The sequence below is a fragment of the Xenopus laevis genome, chromosome 1L, assembly GCF_017654675.1.
Source record: "Xenopus laevis strain J_2021 chromosome 1L, Xenopus_laevis_v10.1, whole genome shotgun sequence".
In the NCBI taxonomy this organism is placed as follows: Eukaryota; Metazoa; Chordata; class Amphibia; order Anura; family Pipidae; genus Xenopus; species Xenopus laevis.
Window position 1 is genome coordinate 88210047 of NC_054371.1, and position 17123 is coordinate 88227169.

General features: G+C 37.2%; 1 protein-coding gene across 1 annotated transcript in view; it reads right to left on the reverse strand.

The window, feature by feature from the left end:
* LOC108719663 (neuronal acetylcholine receptor subunit alpha-7) overlaps window positions 1–17123 on the reverse strand; it is a 92336-nt gene that overhangs the window by 23421 nt on the left and 51792 nt on the right. The window contains exons 6-8 of the mRNA XM_041591089.1: window positions 16380–16547; window positions 15458–15652; window positions 13285–13371 (exon numbers count right to left, since the gene is read on the reverse strand). Of these exons, the coding sequence (XP_041447023.1) occupies window positions 13285–13371; window positions 15458–15652; window positions 16380–16547 (450 nt within the window). The remainder of the gene's footprint in view (window positions 1–13284; window positions 13372–15457; window positions 15653–16379; window positions 16548–17123) is intronic.

The window sequence follows — 17123 nt, forward strand, 5'->3', positions numbered from 1 at the left end:
TGGCGCCGTATGCAAATTAACCATCGCTAGCGTAACTTCGCTTCGATTGGCGAATTAACGCTAGCGCTACTTCGCAACCTTACGCTACCCCTGAGCGCAACTTCGGATTTTAGTGAATTTGCAGAGCGCTGGCGAAAATACGCGAAGTGCGGCGAATCGGAGGCCAGCGCAACTACGATTCTTAGTGAATGTCCCACTATGTTACTATGTAAAATACCAGCATATTACACTTGCAATAGGTTACCAGCATATTACACTTGCAATAGGTTAAGTATGATTTTAAGTGAATAGGAGGGCTTGGGGTCTGTGCAAGCTAAGAAGTGGTTTGTTTGCTGACTGAGGCAAAGGAGTCGCACATGCACACCTGGCCTCTCCCAATAATTACGTACGGTGCCTGGGGTATAGGAGGACGGCCCCTCCAACATTAATGAACATAAAATAACTCCAGCACACGTAGCATGCTCAAGGGATTGCTCCCGTGTTTAATGTCAATCCATTTGACATTAAACACGGGAGCAATCCCTTGAGCATGCTACGTGTGCTGGAGTTATTTTATGTTGTTTGCTGACTGACCCATGGGTTGTGGTGGGAAGATTGCAGGGCCAAGCAGTATTGCCAGCATTACGTAGCCAGGCCTGCATGCTAGTAAAGAGTGATTTTGCGTTCATGGAATCTTGCTGCTGAGTTTTCCATAAGGTTAAAGTCTAAGCTACCAGTAATGAATGGCTATAAACTGAATACCGTATATACCCGAGTATAAGCCGAGTTTTTCAGCATCCAAAATCTGCTGAAAAAGTCTACCTCGGTTTATACTCGGGTCAGCGGTACCCGACCGGGGTAGCTGAGATTTCAGTCACTTTTAATCATTCCTATACCAACAGTACACTTGGGGAGAGACTGCAATATCCCACAATGCCCTCTGTTGGTTATATGAAAGAATAACAGTGCGCCCTCTGTTGGTTATATGAAAGAATAACAGTGACTGCAATATCACACAGCGCCATCTGTTGGTTATATGAAAGAATAACAGTGACTGCAATATCACACAGCGCCATCTGTTGGTTGTATGAAAGAATAACAGTGCGCCCTCTGTTGGTTATATGAAAGATTAACAGTGACTGCAATATCACACAGAGCCATCTGTTGGTTGTATGAAAGAATAACAGTGCGCCCTCTGTTGGTTATATTAAAGAATAACAGTGACTGCAATATCACACAGCACCCTCTGTTGGTTATATGAAAGAATAACAGTGCGCCCTCTGTTGGTTATATGAAAGAATAACAGTGACTGCAATATCACACAGCGCCCTCTGTTGGTTATACGAAAGATTAACAGTGATGGCAATATCAAACAGCACCCTCTGCACATGGTAGTGGGACAGTGGGACAATGCACACAGTAATCCGTTTGGCAATTCTCTGTCACCATCAACTTTGCAAAGAAGTCCGGTTGATCGCTGGGGGGGTCACTTTGGCAGAATGTGCGCTGCTGGGAGACAGGGCTGTAGTTGTGTCTAGGCTTATACTAGAGTCAATAAGTTTTCCCAGTTTTCGTAGGTAAAATTAGGTACCTCGGCTTATACTCGGGTCGGCTTATACTCGAGTATATACGGTATATAAGCAGATACTTACATGTATTGCTATTCTGGTCAAGAACCTGTCTCTTAAATTTTTGTTACCTGTGAGTTACATATGCTATTATTAATAAACTTAATGCATATCTGTGTTTTATGTGGGTGCTTGCTTATATTTTATTTCTTGATTGTTGTATCAGATCTTTTATCCTGAATTAATGGGGCCCAATATTCTGCACACACACTGACTATACACTGACTGACTATACTATATATATCTTCAAGCATGTTCATTACTTTAATGCTTTACTGAACTGATAAATGGTAGTATAAAAAAGAAAATACAAAGATTTCTGATATATGCACTATTTGCTTATTTCTATTACTTATGCATCTTCATATTTTGTATCATAATAAGGGGAGATAGAATTTGAGAAAGAGTGTTCCAGAGACGTGACAGGCCAGAATAATATGTGCTTCCAAATGTCTCTTCTATCATACTAGTTACATGAAACTCTTATCTGGAAATTATAGGTGGCCGTATGTTCCAAGGGATGTTGGAACATGGGCAATATTTTAAAGGCAGCTTGTCCATTTAGTCTTTATCTGCCAACAAGGCACATTTGCATCCCAAATGCCACATTTACAGATTAATTACCCCAAGCAGCAGTAGCAGGAAACCCTAAAATCTTACTTCTGACTTTTAGATCCCTTTGAGGAACATTGTGTAAAGAAACAATAAGGTTAAAACTTTACTAATGAAATATATAAATCTTGTAAATTGCTTGCTTAATGAGCCATCCTGCAGTTTTATGCTTGCTAATTTCCACGTCTGTTTATACATTCAGTGCTGCATTTGCCTTTCTTCCAAGCCTCCAGAAAACACAATCATTTTGATAGGCCAGACCATTCCACCTTTTTATCATTTACGTTGTTAATAATGAATTTCTATGCAGATACTGGTCCTAAAACAGCCCTACTATGCAATTAAACTACCACTTAATGCATATACTTTAAATACTTTTCCACATATCTCAAATAAGAGCGACTCTTAAAGTTTAGTTTTCCAGGCACTGCTGTAATTAGCTTTGAATAGAAAAACTATTAAACAATCACATTTTGCTGCTCATTTAACACTATTCTTTTCCAGGTACTTTGAGATAATATTATTCTTTTCACACATTGGTGCTTTTGCTTGCCACGTTATTACTGTAGATGTGTGAATGTCATTTTTAGCCTTGGGATAGGAGTGAGATTACTAAAATCCCTGAAGAAGAAACCTTTCATGTAGCTGATACTGCCTTCTTTGCTGGCGGTAATTTCATTCTGCCTGTGATGGATTTTTATTTGCGCCCACAGTCACAGGTGGAGTTGGTGGTACAGGGTGGGCAGACCAAAAACTAGTAAATGTACATTATATGAATACACTATTATAAAGTAATAAGATACCCCAAGCACTCCACTAGAAACATTAGGAAAAATGAAGTTAAGGTAAAAGTTTTCCAATGACCTCATGATCCCAGATTAGTCAGGAAGTAGTTATGTCTGACAGGAAGGGCACACTCAGCCATTGTAAAAAGTGCCCGCATGGAAAGCAAAGGAATCATGGTATTTTAAGTGCTAATGTAAGTAAAGCAGCTGCTGTGTTTTCAAATTAGGCACCAGTAAGGTTCACGTACAGGAATTGGAAATAACAATGTAATGCAATAATGTCATATTCTATAAAGGTTATACTATGTGAATATTCTCTACTATATACTATACTATGAGAATACTGGGTTTTACCCAAAATGATGTAATGTACTTGGGATAAATGATTATTCTTCCATAGTAGCAAATAATAATATATACATATATATTTTAAGCTTTGCTAAATGTGAGGCATGTAAAATCCTATCTATCTAAATAAACAAATTTGCCACATGCTGGAACCACATTAACACAATTGTAACAGGGTCACCCCTAACTGCCATGCTCCGAGCCGGGGCACCCGCAAGGCCTTTAGATTGTGAATACCATTAGGTTGCCACTAACATCGTCCCTACACACTCTCTTCCCTATCTGGGATCTTCTCACACTGACCCTGAAGAGCACCCCAAATAGAAACTCCTCCTTGGGACGCAATCTGTCCTTGCTAGCTAGCCCTATCTAACTCTCACTCCTAGAGCAAGCTGTTAACAATCACTACTACACTAACTGTTCCTAGCAAGGGTCTACTACCCACCTGATCTGCCTCAATATAGTCTGCCTCTCCTGTGGACGGTGTTAGGCCAAAGAGGAAGTGCCTCAGCAAGGCACCACCTTATATAGTCTCCTGCAGGGGAACACTCTTATAGCTTGTGAGTTTGGAGCCCTCATCCATGGTGACACAGAGGAGAGTGGTAGAGGGGAGAACAGCAGAGGGGGGGAATCATTGACTAGAGGTAGGCAGAAGTCCCCTTAAAGGGGACCCGTCACCCAAAAAAATTATTCAAAATCCTATTTTATCAGATTAGTCAAGGAAAATGAACTTTAATTACACTATATAAATTATTTGAATCTTGTTTCCTTCAGTCTGGGATTTCAAAATTATAGCAAGCAGGCAGCAGCCATTTTGTGGACACTGTTATTAAGACAAGCCTTGTATCATCTCAAAATTTTGTTTGTGCACCAGAATGGGGGACCTGATGTCCGTCCCCATGCCCTGGCTACACAATTATATGGTAAAGAGAAGTCGGGGAATGTGGGGAGAGCAGTGACATCTAAGAAGTGCTGAATTGAAAGTGAAAGTAATTGTCTGCTCCGCCTCTATGCCATGGGCATAGAGGAGGGGCAGACAATATTTGATTGACAGCTGAGATTTTTAAATGAGCTTACAACAGCTATGAATGCTTTAATAAAAAATAGAAATTGGATTTCATGTTTAATTTGAAAAGGAGTGACTTTTATTATACAGATTTTTGTGTCTGGGTGACAAGTCCACTTTAACAGGTACATTTCCAGTGCCCCCCTGTTATGCCCTAGGCAGGTGCCTCTTCTGCACATTCCTAGTTCTGGTCCTGCTTGAGCAGTTGGGATTGGGGTGGCACTATTATACTATATTGTCTTCTAATATCTTCAGAAAAAACTTTTTAGGCAATTGTATTAAAGAGATCACCTTTAAAAGCTGAATTTAATAGGAAACCCAGCAGAGAAGTTTAATAAAGGGATGGCTGATGCTCGATAAAAGGTTACAGTTAACCTCTTGATGGACTGAAACTTGAGGAGACAGGAGGTAAGGAAACCATTATGCAGTATGTTGCAGTCAGCCAACAGCAAATGCTAGAGAGGCTGCTGTAAGATGCCATAGACAGTCACTAAGTATTGGGCCTTTGGAGGTTGTTTGTGTCCTCTGTGTACTTGAAATATCAGGGTCCATTTTGAATCTCAGTCCAGACCTGGTTGCAGTGGTATTAAACAATTTGTTATTTTAGAAAAAAACCCACTTTACATTGTAACAGAGAAAGCAAAAATAACTGATTATTCTGGAGAAATAAAAGGGAACAAGCATTGCCTATAGACAAGCATATACGTGAGGACCACAATGAATGACAATGCAGATGACAACGATTTTATAGGTGATGAAATGGAGGTATTATGACTTACCCAGAGTGTGACAGGTGTGGTTTCAGTCATTGCTATATACCATCCATGGGGAAAATGTCCGATGAAAGTTCATGAGAGTGAACAGAGGATGACAAGATATGTAAAGGCACACCCGAGAACCAACTGAAATAAATATATATTTAACTAATAAATAATAAAAACAGGTCAGGATCAAGTCACACTAACAGAGAGAGACCAACATTCACTGGGGCAAATAAAATAGGAGCTGAGCTTTGACTATAATAGTAGATTATTAGATTACTTTGGTAAGCGGAATTTTGCAGTGAGCAGTGGCACAGATTAACTGCAGAGAGACCATAAGAGTCATCTATTCCCACAAATACAGTGTGCAAAGTGCAATTTTGTATGCAAAGTGACATTTTTTTACCCACAATGTAGAATTCTCCATAGATCGAGCAGAATTGTGGCCACAAGGCAGAGATGTGCCAGACTCAATTGAATCAGATGTGTCAAGATTGCACTTACTATGCCCCCTTCACACTCTTTTGCATCCAATGATATGCAGGCACAATAAAATAATTCATATACACGAAAACCATAATTTTCTGACTTTTATTTTCAACCATTTACACTGTCCATTTATTTAACAGAGAATCCGAAAATTCAGTGAGGTTGGAGGGGAGAGGTGGATTGAAGACCCAAAACCCTCTCCACTGTACGTAACATGCATCATAAATACATGCATTAAATATACGTTATCATCTGCATTCACAGAATGTCTTGTGTTATACACACTGCATTGCCTCAAACCAGAAATTAGAGATTAACCTTCACACATGAATTTGTAGCAAGAAACTGCATATTGCCCCTAAAATAACCCTACGGCAGACACTGTGTTCAGAACCACTGGTTCAACAGCAGATAAAGGCATAAATTCAGAGCCATAACTCCAATTTGCAGATACAGGACTCAGCTTCTGAGGGATGCAAGAAAACCCTTACACTTTAAACAATATACTGTACAAGATTTCATAAATAGAGAGCATTAACATGCCTTGTCCTACAGAGACTAAATGATCTCAAAACAAAAAATTATAGTTAAACCTTCAAAATATATGGGCAGAGACATGCAAACTGTTCCTCATGCTCTTCATATATACCTTTGACCAACTATGCATCCATACTGATTTCTCCATGACTTACTTTCCAACATAAGATACACACTCCAGTTTCCTGCACTGAAAATATTTATCAAATATTTGCCAAGATCAAACACACACAGGAGGTGATTTATGAACATATATGCTAAATTCCACAAGTGCAGTTGTCAACACCAACTAAACCGTAGTCAGTTTTAAACAGTCCACTACAAAGTTAAAAAAGTAAAGACCTTATTATTTGTTGAAGAGGTGGTTTACTAACTTAATATGTTATACAATGGCTAATTCTAAGCAACTTTTTCCAATTTCTTTTTTTTGGGTTTCAGAATTATTTGCCTTCTTCTGACTCTACTGACCCCATATAAATTTATTGGTATTGCTTATTATTCATCTTTCTAGTCAGACCCTCTCCTATTCATATTTCAGTCTCTCATTCAAAACAATGCATGATTTCTAGGGTAATTTGGACCCCAACAATCACCAGGGCCGGATTCACATAGTGGCACCCCTAGGCCCTCTGCCGTTCGTCTCCCCAACCCCCTCCATTTTAGTCATGCAAATTTTCATCTGGATCGAAGCAATGGGGTTTGGAGCACAGGAAATGTATAAAACAATCTCCCGCACATACTCAGTGTTTCTGAACCAATGTGGGTGTGGTTGGGCAGCATGTCACCCCCTAAAATCCTGACGCCCTAGGCCTGGGCCTTGGTGGCCTTTCCACAAATCCAGTCCTGACAATCACACTGCTGAAATTGCAAACTGGAGAGCTGTAGAATAAAAAGCTCAATAGCTTAAAACAAATAGCAAATTGTTTTAGAATATCGCTCTATACATCATACTAAAAGTTAAGGCAATGGTGTACAACCCCTTTGACGGCAACTGCCCTTGTGGAATTGAATAGGACTTGTATTATATTGTATAACAATTCCAGAACTGCATGTATACTTTTCTTTGATATTTCTTATACTACATTAAATTAATAACCCGGAAACCATGAGGGAAATTGTGTTTTGTAGAGATTTATATACATAGTGTACCAATATTTGATGCATTGTCACGTGTACATGTTTAAATCTTTATAAATACATATACTTTAAATTATATTTATATGCACCTTGTCAAATTCACTTATTCAATACATACTGTACCAATTCACCGTACTATGACAAGACAGGGGAATTAGTCTGTTTCATTAACCTGTTCAAAACCACTTGCCTCAAATTACTCTTATATCCAGTGATGTTGGATTTGTAGCACATCCCATGTTTACTGGTAATTATCAATGTATATTATTATTGGCTTTAGGCTCTATCTAAAATAATATTATCCAGTAAGTTGCTTACATGGTTATTAGACTATTATATGAGCAACTTTGGATAATTCAGCATTAATACAGTATAACATCTACCCTCTCTTGTACAGGTGTGGGGACCTATTATCCAGAATGCTGGGGACTTGGTGATTTCCAGATAAGGAGCAGCTGTTGAGAAGCTAAGCTTAGGGGTTGTTGCTAATTATCAAGCAGAAAATAAGGTTGGCCTGTAATATAACATGTTGCTACAGGACTGATTATTAAATTCTGTTGCAAATTGCACTGTTTTATGTGCTGCCATGTAGTAATTATCTGTATTAATTACTAATCAGCCTTATACTGTGACATTTATATTCTATACATTCTGTATGTTTTGGGTCAGTCCCTAAGCTCAGTAAGTGACAGCAGCACAGAGCATGTGCAGTGAATCAGCAGAAAAGAAGATGGGGCATCTTTGAAGGCACAGATGTTCCTTGCTAAAATGCTGTGGTTGCCTCGGGCTGGAACAAAAGCTCAAAACATCATGTACAACATTTCTAGCTACTTCTTTAGTTTAACTTTCATTGTCCTTTAAGGGTTGAATTCTCCTTTGAGTCTGCTAAAATATTAATATTTAAATATTAAATAAACCCAATAGGATTATTTTACCCAATAAGGATTAATTATATCTTAGTCTGGATCAAGTGCAATGAATTGTTTTATTATTACAGAAAAAAGGGAATAATTTCTAAAACTTTAAACATGGAGTCTATGGGAGATAGGTATCCTGTAATTTGGAGCATTTTGGATAATAGGTTTCCAGATGATGTATCCAGTGTCGGACTGGCCCACCGGGATACCAGGAAAACTCCTGGTGGGCCCAGGGGTCAGTGGGCCTCTTGCTTCTAACCATTTGGCCTATTATATGGTCATTTCCTATTTCTTTATGATATCAAAGAGGCTTAATAATGGAAGAATATAGTATAGTATGTAGAGAAGGAGGTAGGTATGTAGAGAAGAGGAGGTATATTAGTTTGGAAAGTGGACCTTAAGCCTACGGTTTTCTGGTGGGCCCCTGGCTTCCCAGTCCGACACTGGATGTATCCAATACCTGTTTTTTAATTTAGCAAATATAAAATGAAATAATTCTCAGTGCAAAGTTATTCAGTATGGGAAAACAAGTAGCCACTGCAGGATCAGGACGAAAGGTTTGAAGTGAAATGATTTTTCTAGCCACTTGGGCATTTGTGCACCTAATTACACGTCTGGTCACATACTAGAAGCTTCCTTCAGGCCATGGTTTATAAATGTCTTACTGGCCTTGCATATTTTCAGCCAAGCATCAGGTGACAGATCACTTGGTTTGTTTTAGATATTAATTTTATAGATAGTTCCAGTCAGCCTCGAGGGCTTTAAAATTCTAGGGCATGAAAAGCTGTATTCTCTTATATCACTAAGGAAAAAAAAATCTAATGAACAGATGAACAAAGTATGTTCTGACCTAAATGCCAACTTCCGAATAGCTGTATTTCTAATATACTATTTCATATGCTCTAATTATTTAAAGACTGAAGTGCTTAAGGTGCAAAATGTAAAGGTTTTTATTGTAAATCTCAAGCCTAATAAAAAGCACTATGGTGACCTCAGGTTCATTAACTCCATAATTTCACTTAACCATTCTAGAATTTCTATATTTTAAATCGAACGACTGAGTGTATACTTTCATCATGACTTACAACAGGATGTAAATACATAGTAACATAGTAAGTTAGGTTGAAAAAAGACACATGTCCCTCAAGATCAACCTTTTAACCTTTTCTTTACCTGCCTAACTGCTAGTTGATCTAGAGTAAGGCAAAAAAAAAACATTTGAAGTGTCTCCAATTTGCTTCAGAGGGGGAAAAATTCTTTCCTGACTCCAAAAATAAATAATGTAACCTTTAAAGTGCTATCAAATGTACAGTAGAATCTATGCTGCCCCATGAAAAGGCAATAATACCGGCACAGTTGTCTCTGTTGTTTATACATTTTCAGTTGGCTTCTTTATCCATGCTGTGCATTTGATCACATGGGAACACACAGCATAGATCAAAGATTCAATCATGGCTTTGAGAGGGTTAAAAACACATTTTAGTAATTTTTATACATTCTACCACGTTACTTCTACTGCCCCTGCCACAGTAGGAAAAGATGAGTTCTTTGCTTGCACTAGGGACATTTGCCCCAGTGCAGTAACACATAGCATGATATTGTTCACTCTAGTGCGTGTAAAATAAAGACATCTAACTGGTTGTAGCTTACTGCACCAGGGATCACAATGCAACACTAAGCACTACTGGAATATTTTAGCAAACATTGTTGGATAGATGTTTTTTTTCTGCAAACAGTGTAAAGAAATCTGCATGTGTTTTCTGAACTGCATTTGTATAGAGCTTGTATAGTAGGAGCATCTACAGTGCCAGGGAAAATCTTGGAAAATGGGGCTGTTATGCAGTACATAATATTTTGGCATGTTAATAATATGACACTGAGAAAAATCATTTCCCATGTGTTATCTCTCTTAAAGTATAGGGGCTCCCTGATGCTCTGCCAATTGTATATCTGAATTTGCTTAATGCAAGTAGTGGAAGGCACATTCAGGTAAAAGTATCCATATGCCCACAGACACATCCCATGAAATCCCAGTCAGGGTACAGATTTGTTAAAGAAACAGTAACACCAAAAACTGAAAGTGTTTTAAAGTAATGAAAATATCATGTAGTGTTGCCCTGCACTGGTAAAACTGATCTGTTTGCTTCAGAAACACTACTATAGTTCATATAAACAAGCTGCTGAATAGCAATGGCGGAAATTAAAAAAAAGGCTATATGGCACAGGATAAATAATGGATAATAGATAGCATTATGTTCTACAGAACTTATCTGCTATCTGCTGTGTAACTTGCGCCTTTTCTCCTTAGCTGCCCCCATGGCTACACAGCAGCTTATTTATATAAACAATAGTAGTGTTTCTGAAGCAAACACAGCAGTTTTACTAGTGCAGGGCAACACTGCATTATATTTTTATTACTTTAAAACAATTTATTTTTTGATGTTACTGGTCCTTTAAGAGAACACTAATTCCAGAATCATGCACATGACAACTGGCTGTCCCTTGTTACTGGGTAATATTTAAATAAGTATTTCTTTCGTTCCCTGTTCCATGACTAGTGTTTAGGGATTGGCATGTGTGACCCCAGCTACACGTTCCCTTTATGAACTTCCAGTTGTTGTGAGGAGTCTTGTGCAGCTGCCCTACTCGCTCCGATTATCACCTGTGCGGACCAGATCGTAATACTTCATTGGCGATGCAGGGACACTAGCTGCCAGATGCAGCAATCTTGACACACTGCACATGCGCAATATTCTTAAATAGATGCTGAGGTTGTCAAAGCTTTTGTAATCGCCTTTGCTGGTGCATTACTGAGCCATCTTTATTCTCTGTTTTATTGTATTTGAACCTCAGCTTGACTTCTGGATAATGATGACGCTGTGCTGCCTGACCTTTGTCTGTTGCCCTTATTCCCACTTACTGATTTGGATTTGTGGCTACATTTTATGGGGGTTACTTATTAAAACTTGAATTAATCCTAGTTTTTTATTAAAACAAAGTTGACCAAACTCCCTTCACCGAATTGAACTCATTTATCAACAATTTTTCTCAAAAAAGTCAGATTAAAAAAACAATGCAACAAAATCGAACTCATATCATACAATTCGTATCATACAACTGACACTCTAAAAAACCCAACATTATTGAATTGTCATTCTGAAAACTCTATTTTTTCAGATTATGGGACAAAAACCCCGACTTTATCGGATTATCCAAAGCAGATTACGACATCAGAAAAAACTTCAGGGACATTTGCCATTGACTTCTACATGACCTCGACAGGTTTGAGATGGCGTATTTTTGAATTCGGATTTTTAGCCGCTTTGGGGTAGAATAATTCTCCAAAAATTCAATTAAATTGAAATCAAATTTCCACTATCAATTTGAGTTTTCCCCTTGACCAGATATATTCAAGGTTTAATAAGTGTCTGTCTCTTTTGTGGGATGTGTAGGAGAGTTTATTTCCTTCACTGGATCCTCTACTTAGTTCCTGACAAAACCAAAATTCTTTACAGCATGCATGTGTGTCTTCCACCAAAAAATGGCTAAAGTGCCTACTTACAGGACGTTTACTTTTTAAATCACATGTAGTAGTGTTTTCCTTTCACTTTACGGCATATATATGTGACTTCCACCAAGAAATGGCTAAAGTGCCTACTTACAAGACCTTAATCTTTGGATCGCATGTAATAGTGCTTTACGTCCCTCTCCTCTTCTCTCACTCCATCCAATCACTCCCACATGGAATAGAGACTTATATTGTTTAGTATGTTTTAATAAATATTTAAAAAATATAAAAAAAAATTTGCACTCACATTTTAATCATATTTTGCAAGCGTTTCTATAAAATCAGCTGTCCTTTGCAGGTTGCCCAGTTCTTTTTTCTTTTTTTGGTGGAAGACACACATGCATGCTGTAAAGTGAAAATAAGCACAGTCCCCGAAGCGGAGGACTAAAATAAAGGGGAATCTGGAAAAGGGGAATTAATAAAACACAATATAAATTCTACACACAAGCACCTGGTGTGAAACTACCATCTCAAAAATACTACACTATATGTCTATTTATTTTCCCCCCTTTTTTTGTTTCTGGTGAGCTTGACTCCGTTGCCAAAGGCGCTGATCCATTTTTTTTTATCCTATATGAAGCATTCTACAGTTGAGAGACTGAAGTAGGACCGGCAGGAGGAAACTAAACGATTAACTTTTTTCATTTCTGGTGCATATTTTGCATTTTGTGCAGTGTATTGCATTTAGAGAATTTCTGTGTAAAACCAAAAATCTGAATTTTTGGTCGCATGGATCTGATATGGGCATTGGCTTCCCACAGTATAAAACACAACTCCCAGTGATTAGTTGCACTGTCAAGAATTATGGTACAGTTAGGGGGTTATTTATTAAATCTTGATTTTCTTCTGGTTGAAGTTTTGTGGGAACAAACTCAAATTTTTAATGATTTGTTATACCCCATAGCTGCTAAAAGTCCAAATTTGAAAATCCGACCACCTCACATCTGCCAAGGTCATGTAGAAGTCAATGGCAGATGTCCCTTTTACAATTTGAAGATATTGTGATCTCTGCTAAATGATAATCCGAAATTTTTTTTATCGATTTTATGGAGTCTTTTCCTGACTTTTTTAGAGTTTTATTAATTACAAATAACTTAAAATTGTTGATGGGAGTTTGGTCACGCTTCGTTTAATAAAAATATGAGATCAATTCGAGTTTTAGGGGTTATTTACTAAAACTTGATTTTTTTTTTTTGGTCAGGCTTTTTGGGGCAAAAACTCACATTTTTTGTGAAAAAAAACCCTTGAATTTTTCGAGATTTATTATACCCCGATGCTACAAAAAACCTGAATGTGAGCTTTTTTTTTTAAAATAATGACAAAAAATTTTAGTAAAAAATACCTTAGTTTTACAGTATCATTAGACAAGAATTTGGCTTAGATGACCTCTATTTTAGAACAGTAGGTGATTTACCTTCAATACATTTTTAAAAAAGAAATAAAGGATAAGAACTTACCTATGAGAGGCACAGAATCAGATGTTGCAGGCATGATCTCAGCAACTAGCAGCATAAACACCGTCAGGGACAACAGCACAGTAATTCCTGTATTTAAAGAATAGAGTACATATTTTCTTATTAAGAAAACAAGGTAATCCTGTAAAAAACATTGTATGGGCCATTACACTAGTTACTCTTCAAATTGCCTGTACGTTAGTCCAAGATTGATGAGATATTGGTGAAAGGCTTACAGGGGAATGTAATAAAAGTTGCTAAGAGCAAAACAATTCGCACCAATAAGACTAAAAATCCACATCTCGCAATGTAATATTGTTCATTAAACTGTTATTGCATTGCGAATTTTAATTGCACATTGCGACTTTTAATTGCGCATTGCGAATTTTAATTGCGCACTCATAAGAAGTGCTTGAAGGTGTCGTAATCTTTTGGAGCAAACATAACGACTTTTTCAGTAAGAAGTTTTATTACATTGACTGCGCATTGGCGCAAACTATAACATTCGCAAACGGTCTTTCACTGTCGGAAGTGGTCGCTAAACAGTTTCCGGGCTCGCAAAAGCTATATTAAATTCGCACAAAGCAAAATTTGTTCGCGCAAAGGCATAACTTTTTGCATTGCGAATAGTTTTTCCGTTAGCGATTTTTATTACATTCCCCCGTTGGAGTCTTCAGACAAGACTTGCAATTTTTTCAAGTTTTCCATTGTTGGCCCAGGTTAATATGACTGCTGTCTATATGGTTTGCTGCTTTCTATGCTTTAAGCCACATCAGTTCAGGGAGGTCAAACTGGCCCAGTAAACTCCAAAGTATTTTTTGCCAAAAGTTTGTCCAAGGGATTTATAGATTTCTTGGTATGACATTGTCATTTTAATATAATCCTGGCCATGACCATGTGATATGAGGAATAATCCTACACAGAGTAAGTTGAAATGCACTGCTCCTGACAGTATTTCAAGACAATTTGCAATTGTTCAACATACTAAAAGTTAATTTAAACTTCCTCTTTAGGCTTTTATAATGTTTTGTTCATTATTTAGAAGCACTAGTGCCCATTATTTTGGCACACTAGCTAACTCCATGTTCCTCCATGAAGAAAGGGCCAATGCATTTGTGAAATGAGTCCTGGATGAAAAGTTTAATGCTTGTCTGGGCTAAAATTTTAATGGGGGTATTTACTCAAATGTGTAAAATGTTTTTATCAAAACAAAGTCAACCACAAATTTAACTCATTCATCAAATAATCAGCTCCAAACAGTTGGTGTGGGAAAAGTCTTGACAAAATTGTGCAACAATTCAAATTATACACATTTTTCGAGTTTGATGCCGTATTAGGTTGTTTTGGTCATATACATTACAGAACAGGTATGGGACCTGTTTTTCAGGATGCTCGGGGTCTGAGGTTTTCTAGAGAACGGATATTTCCATAATTTGGATATTCATACCTTAGGTCTACTAGAAAATCATTTATACATTATGGGGGTTACTTATTAAACCTCGATTTTTCTGGTCAGGCTCTTTTGGGTCAAAAACTGAAATTTTTAGTGGAAAAAAATGTATTATACCCCGATGCTGCAAAAGCCCAAATCTGAAAATCCACCATCTCAAACCTGACCAGGTCATGTATAAGTCAATGGCAGATGTTCCTATCCCAATTTGAAGGTAGCATGGTTTGCATGGATTTAGCCCAATAATCCCAAAAAATTCAAGGTTTTGGAGCAATAACCTGTAAAAATCAAGTGATTTGGGTTTTCGCTTGATTTTTTTCCCGATCCGATTTTTTTGAGTTAATTTAATGATAAATAAGGGAAAATCATGGATGGGCATATGGTCAAGCTTTTTTTTGTTAATAGAAAATTAACTAAATCGTATTTTAGTAAATAACCCCCTAAATAAACTCAATAGGCTGGTTTTGCTTCCAATAAGGATTAATTATATCTTAGTTTGGATAAAGTACAAGGTACTGTTTTATTATTACAAAGAAAAAGGAAATAATTTTTAAAAAATTTTATTATTTGGAAAAAATTAAGTCTATGGGAGATGACATCTCTGTAATTTGGCACTTTCTGGATAATGGGTTTCTGGATAGCGAGTCCCATACTTGTACTATAGTACTGTACATTACAGTATCTTTTTACCCTTAGCTTGTTTTTTATAATGGACCCAGTTCTCACCTAGAGAGATCTTTTCTCCAGAATCAGCTGGTAAGAGGAAAACTAGCAGAGCCAGTCCAGAAATGAGGACACAGGGTATCAGAAGGTTTAAACCATAGTACAGAGTGCGTCTGCGCATTGTCACAGTGTATGTCACATCAGGATATGGCTCCTTGCAGCATTCATAATACAGTTCATTTCTTTTTCCTGGCACACCTGCATGACAAAATAACTTGTAAAAAAGAACTTCTAAATACATTCATTTGTTTCTGCATGTTTAGGTCCAATACAATTGAAAAAGATTAGTCTTTGAATTGTGCAAATAGTGCAGTTGAAACACTGTGCATTATGCTGCAGATTATTGCAGATTATAGTTATATACACGTACAGTAAATACTTTCAAAACTGATCCTAACCTAATAATCAATTTCAAATGATTTTGCAATTAGTACAATAATGCATTCATTTCTATAGATGCAAAATGTTGATATGAAGAGCAGTCACTGACGAATTTCCAAAGGACCTGAGCAAAGTTTCACAGCATCACAGAATAATAAGGAGTCTATTCTGTTTTCCTTTTTTTCACAAATGATATTTTTCTTCTAAAAATTCTAGATTTATTATGTGTAATAACCATAAAAAACTCTAATACAAAACCTCTCCAAGTAAATGCAGTTGAGGTCCCATAAAAGTCACTGGGAGCTGTGCTGATGCTATTGAACTTTTTTCAGCCATTCAGACTTTTAGAGGTTTTCAGTTTTTTTTTCATTAGTCATTGTCCAAAGGTTAGAGGTTTTAGAGATATTATTGTATTTTTTTCTGCACTTTTTGAGTTCGTACTTTTTATATTAGACTCTTTTAATAACTTTCACGGCATGTGTTGCTATCAACAACCGAAGGACCTGAGCAAAGTTTCACATCATCACAGAAAAATAAATCTTACCAACTAGATCCCATTCTCCATTGGGAATGTAGCTGGAAATGTCAGCTTCCATCATCTGTAGATCAAGTAGCCAGCCATTGTGGGTCCAAGAGCCAAATTTTAATTTGCATTTTTGTACATCAAAAGGAAACCATCGGACATCAATGTAACAAGTACTCTTCAGAATCCCTTAAAAAATAGATTTCAAAATGGAAAAAATAATATTGTTAAATCATGTTATGCCTTTTGAAAAATAAAATGAAACATTCCATTTCATATGCAAGTTACATACAAAATCTTTATCCAGAAGCAATCCTAAGTAAGGACAGGGGTAAAGTGATGTGTAAAATCAATAGCATAACATCATTGATATGCATTAAAACAAACTGGTACATGAACTAGCATATTAAAAGGGAGGCTTTCTTGACGTGTTTCATGACAAACTATTTCCTAAGAAGCACCCCAATTTCTAAATGTGGGACATTTATAAACATTTTTTCATTTGTTGCCAGCCAATTGGTTTTTGTACACTGGTAGATGTTACCCGAAGTTAGATAATCAGGCCCTGGTGCTAGAGGCCAATGTAATAGGCTACCTTGAAGCACTAGTCTGCATGCCATAAAGAGGAATAACCTCCCACTATAAGACAAACATTTCCATGAGGACAGTGGTCGACTCCTTCTTAATCACTAAATATTGCCCAAGGAAAGAAACTGGTATGGTCAAAATGGACCCCCTTGTGGGGTAACAAATTCCTGCCACAGT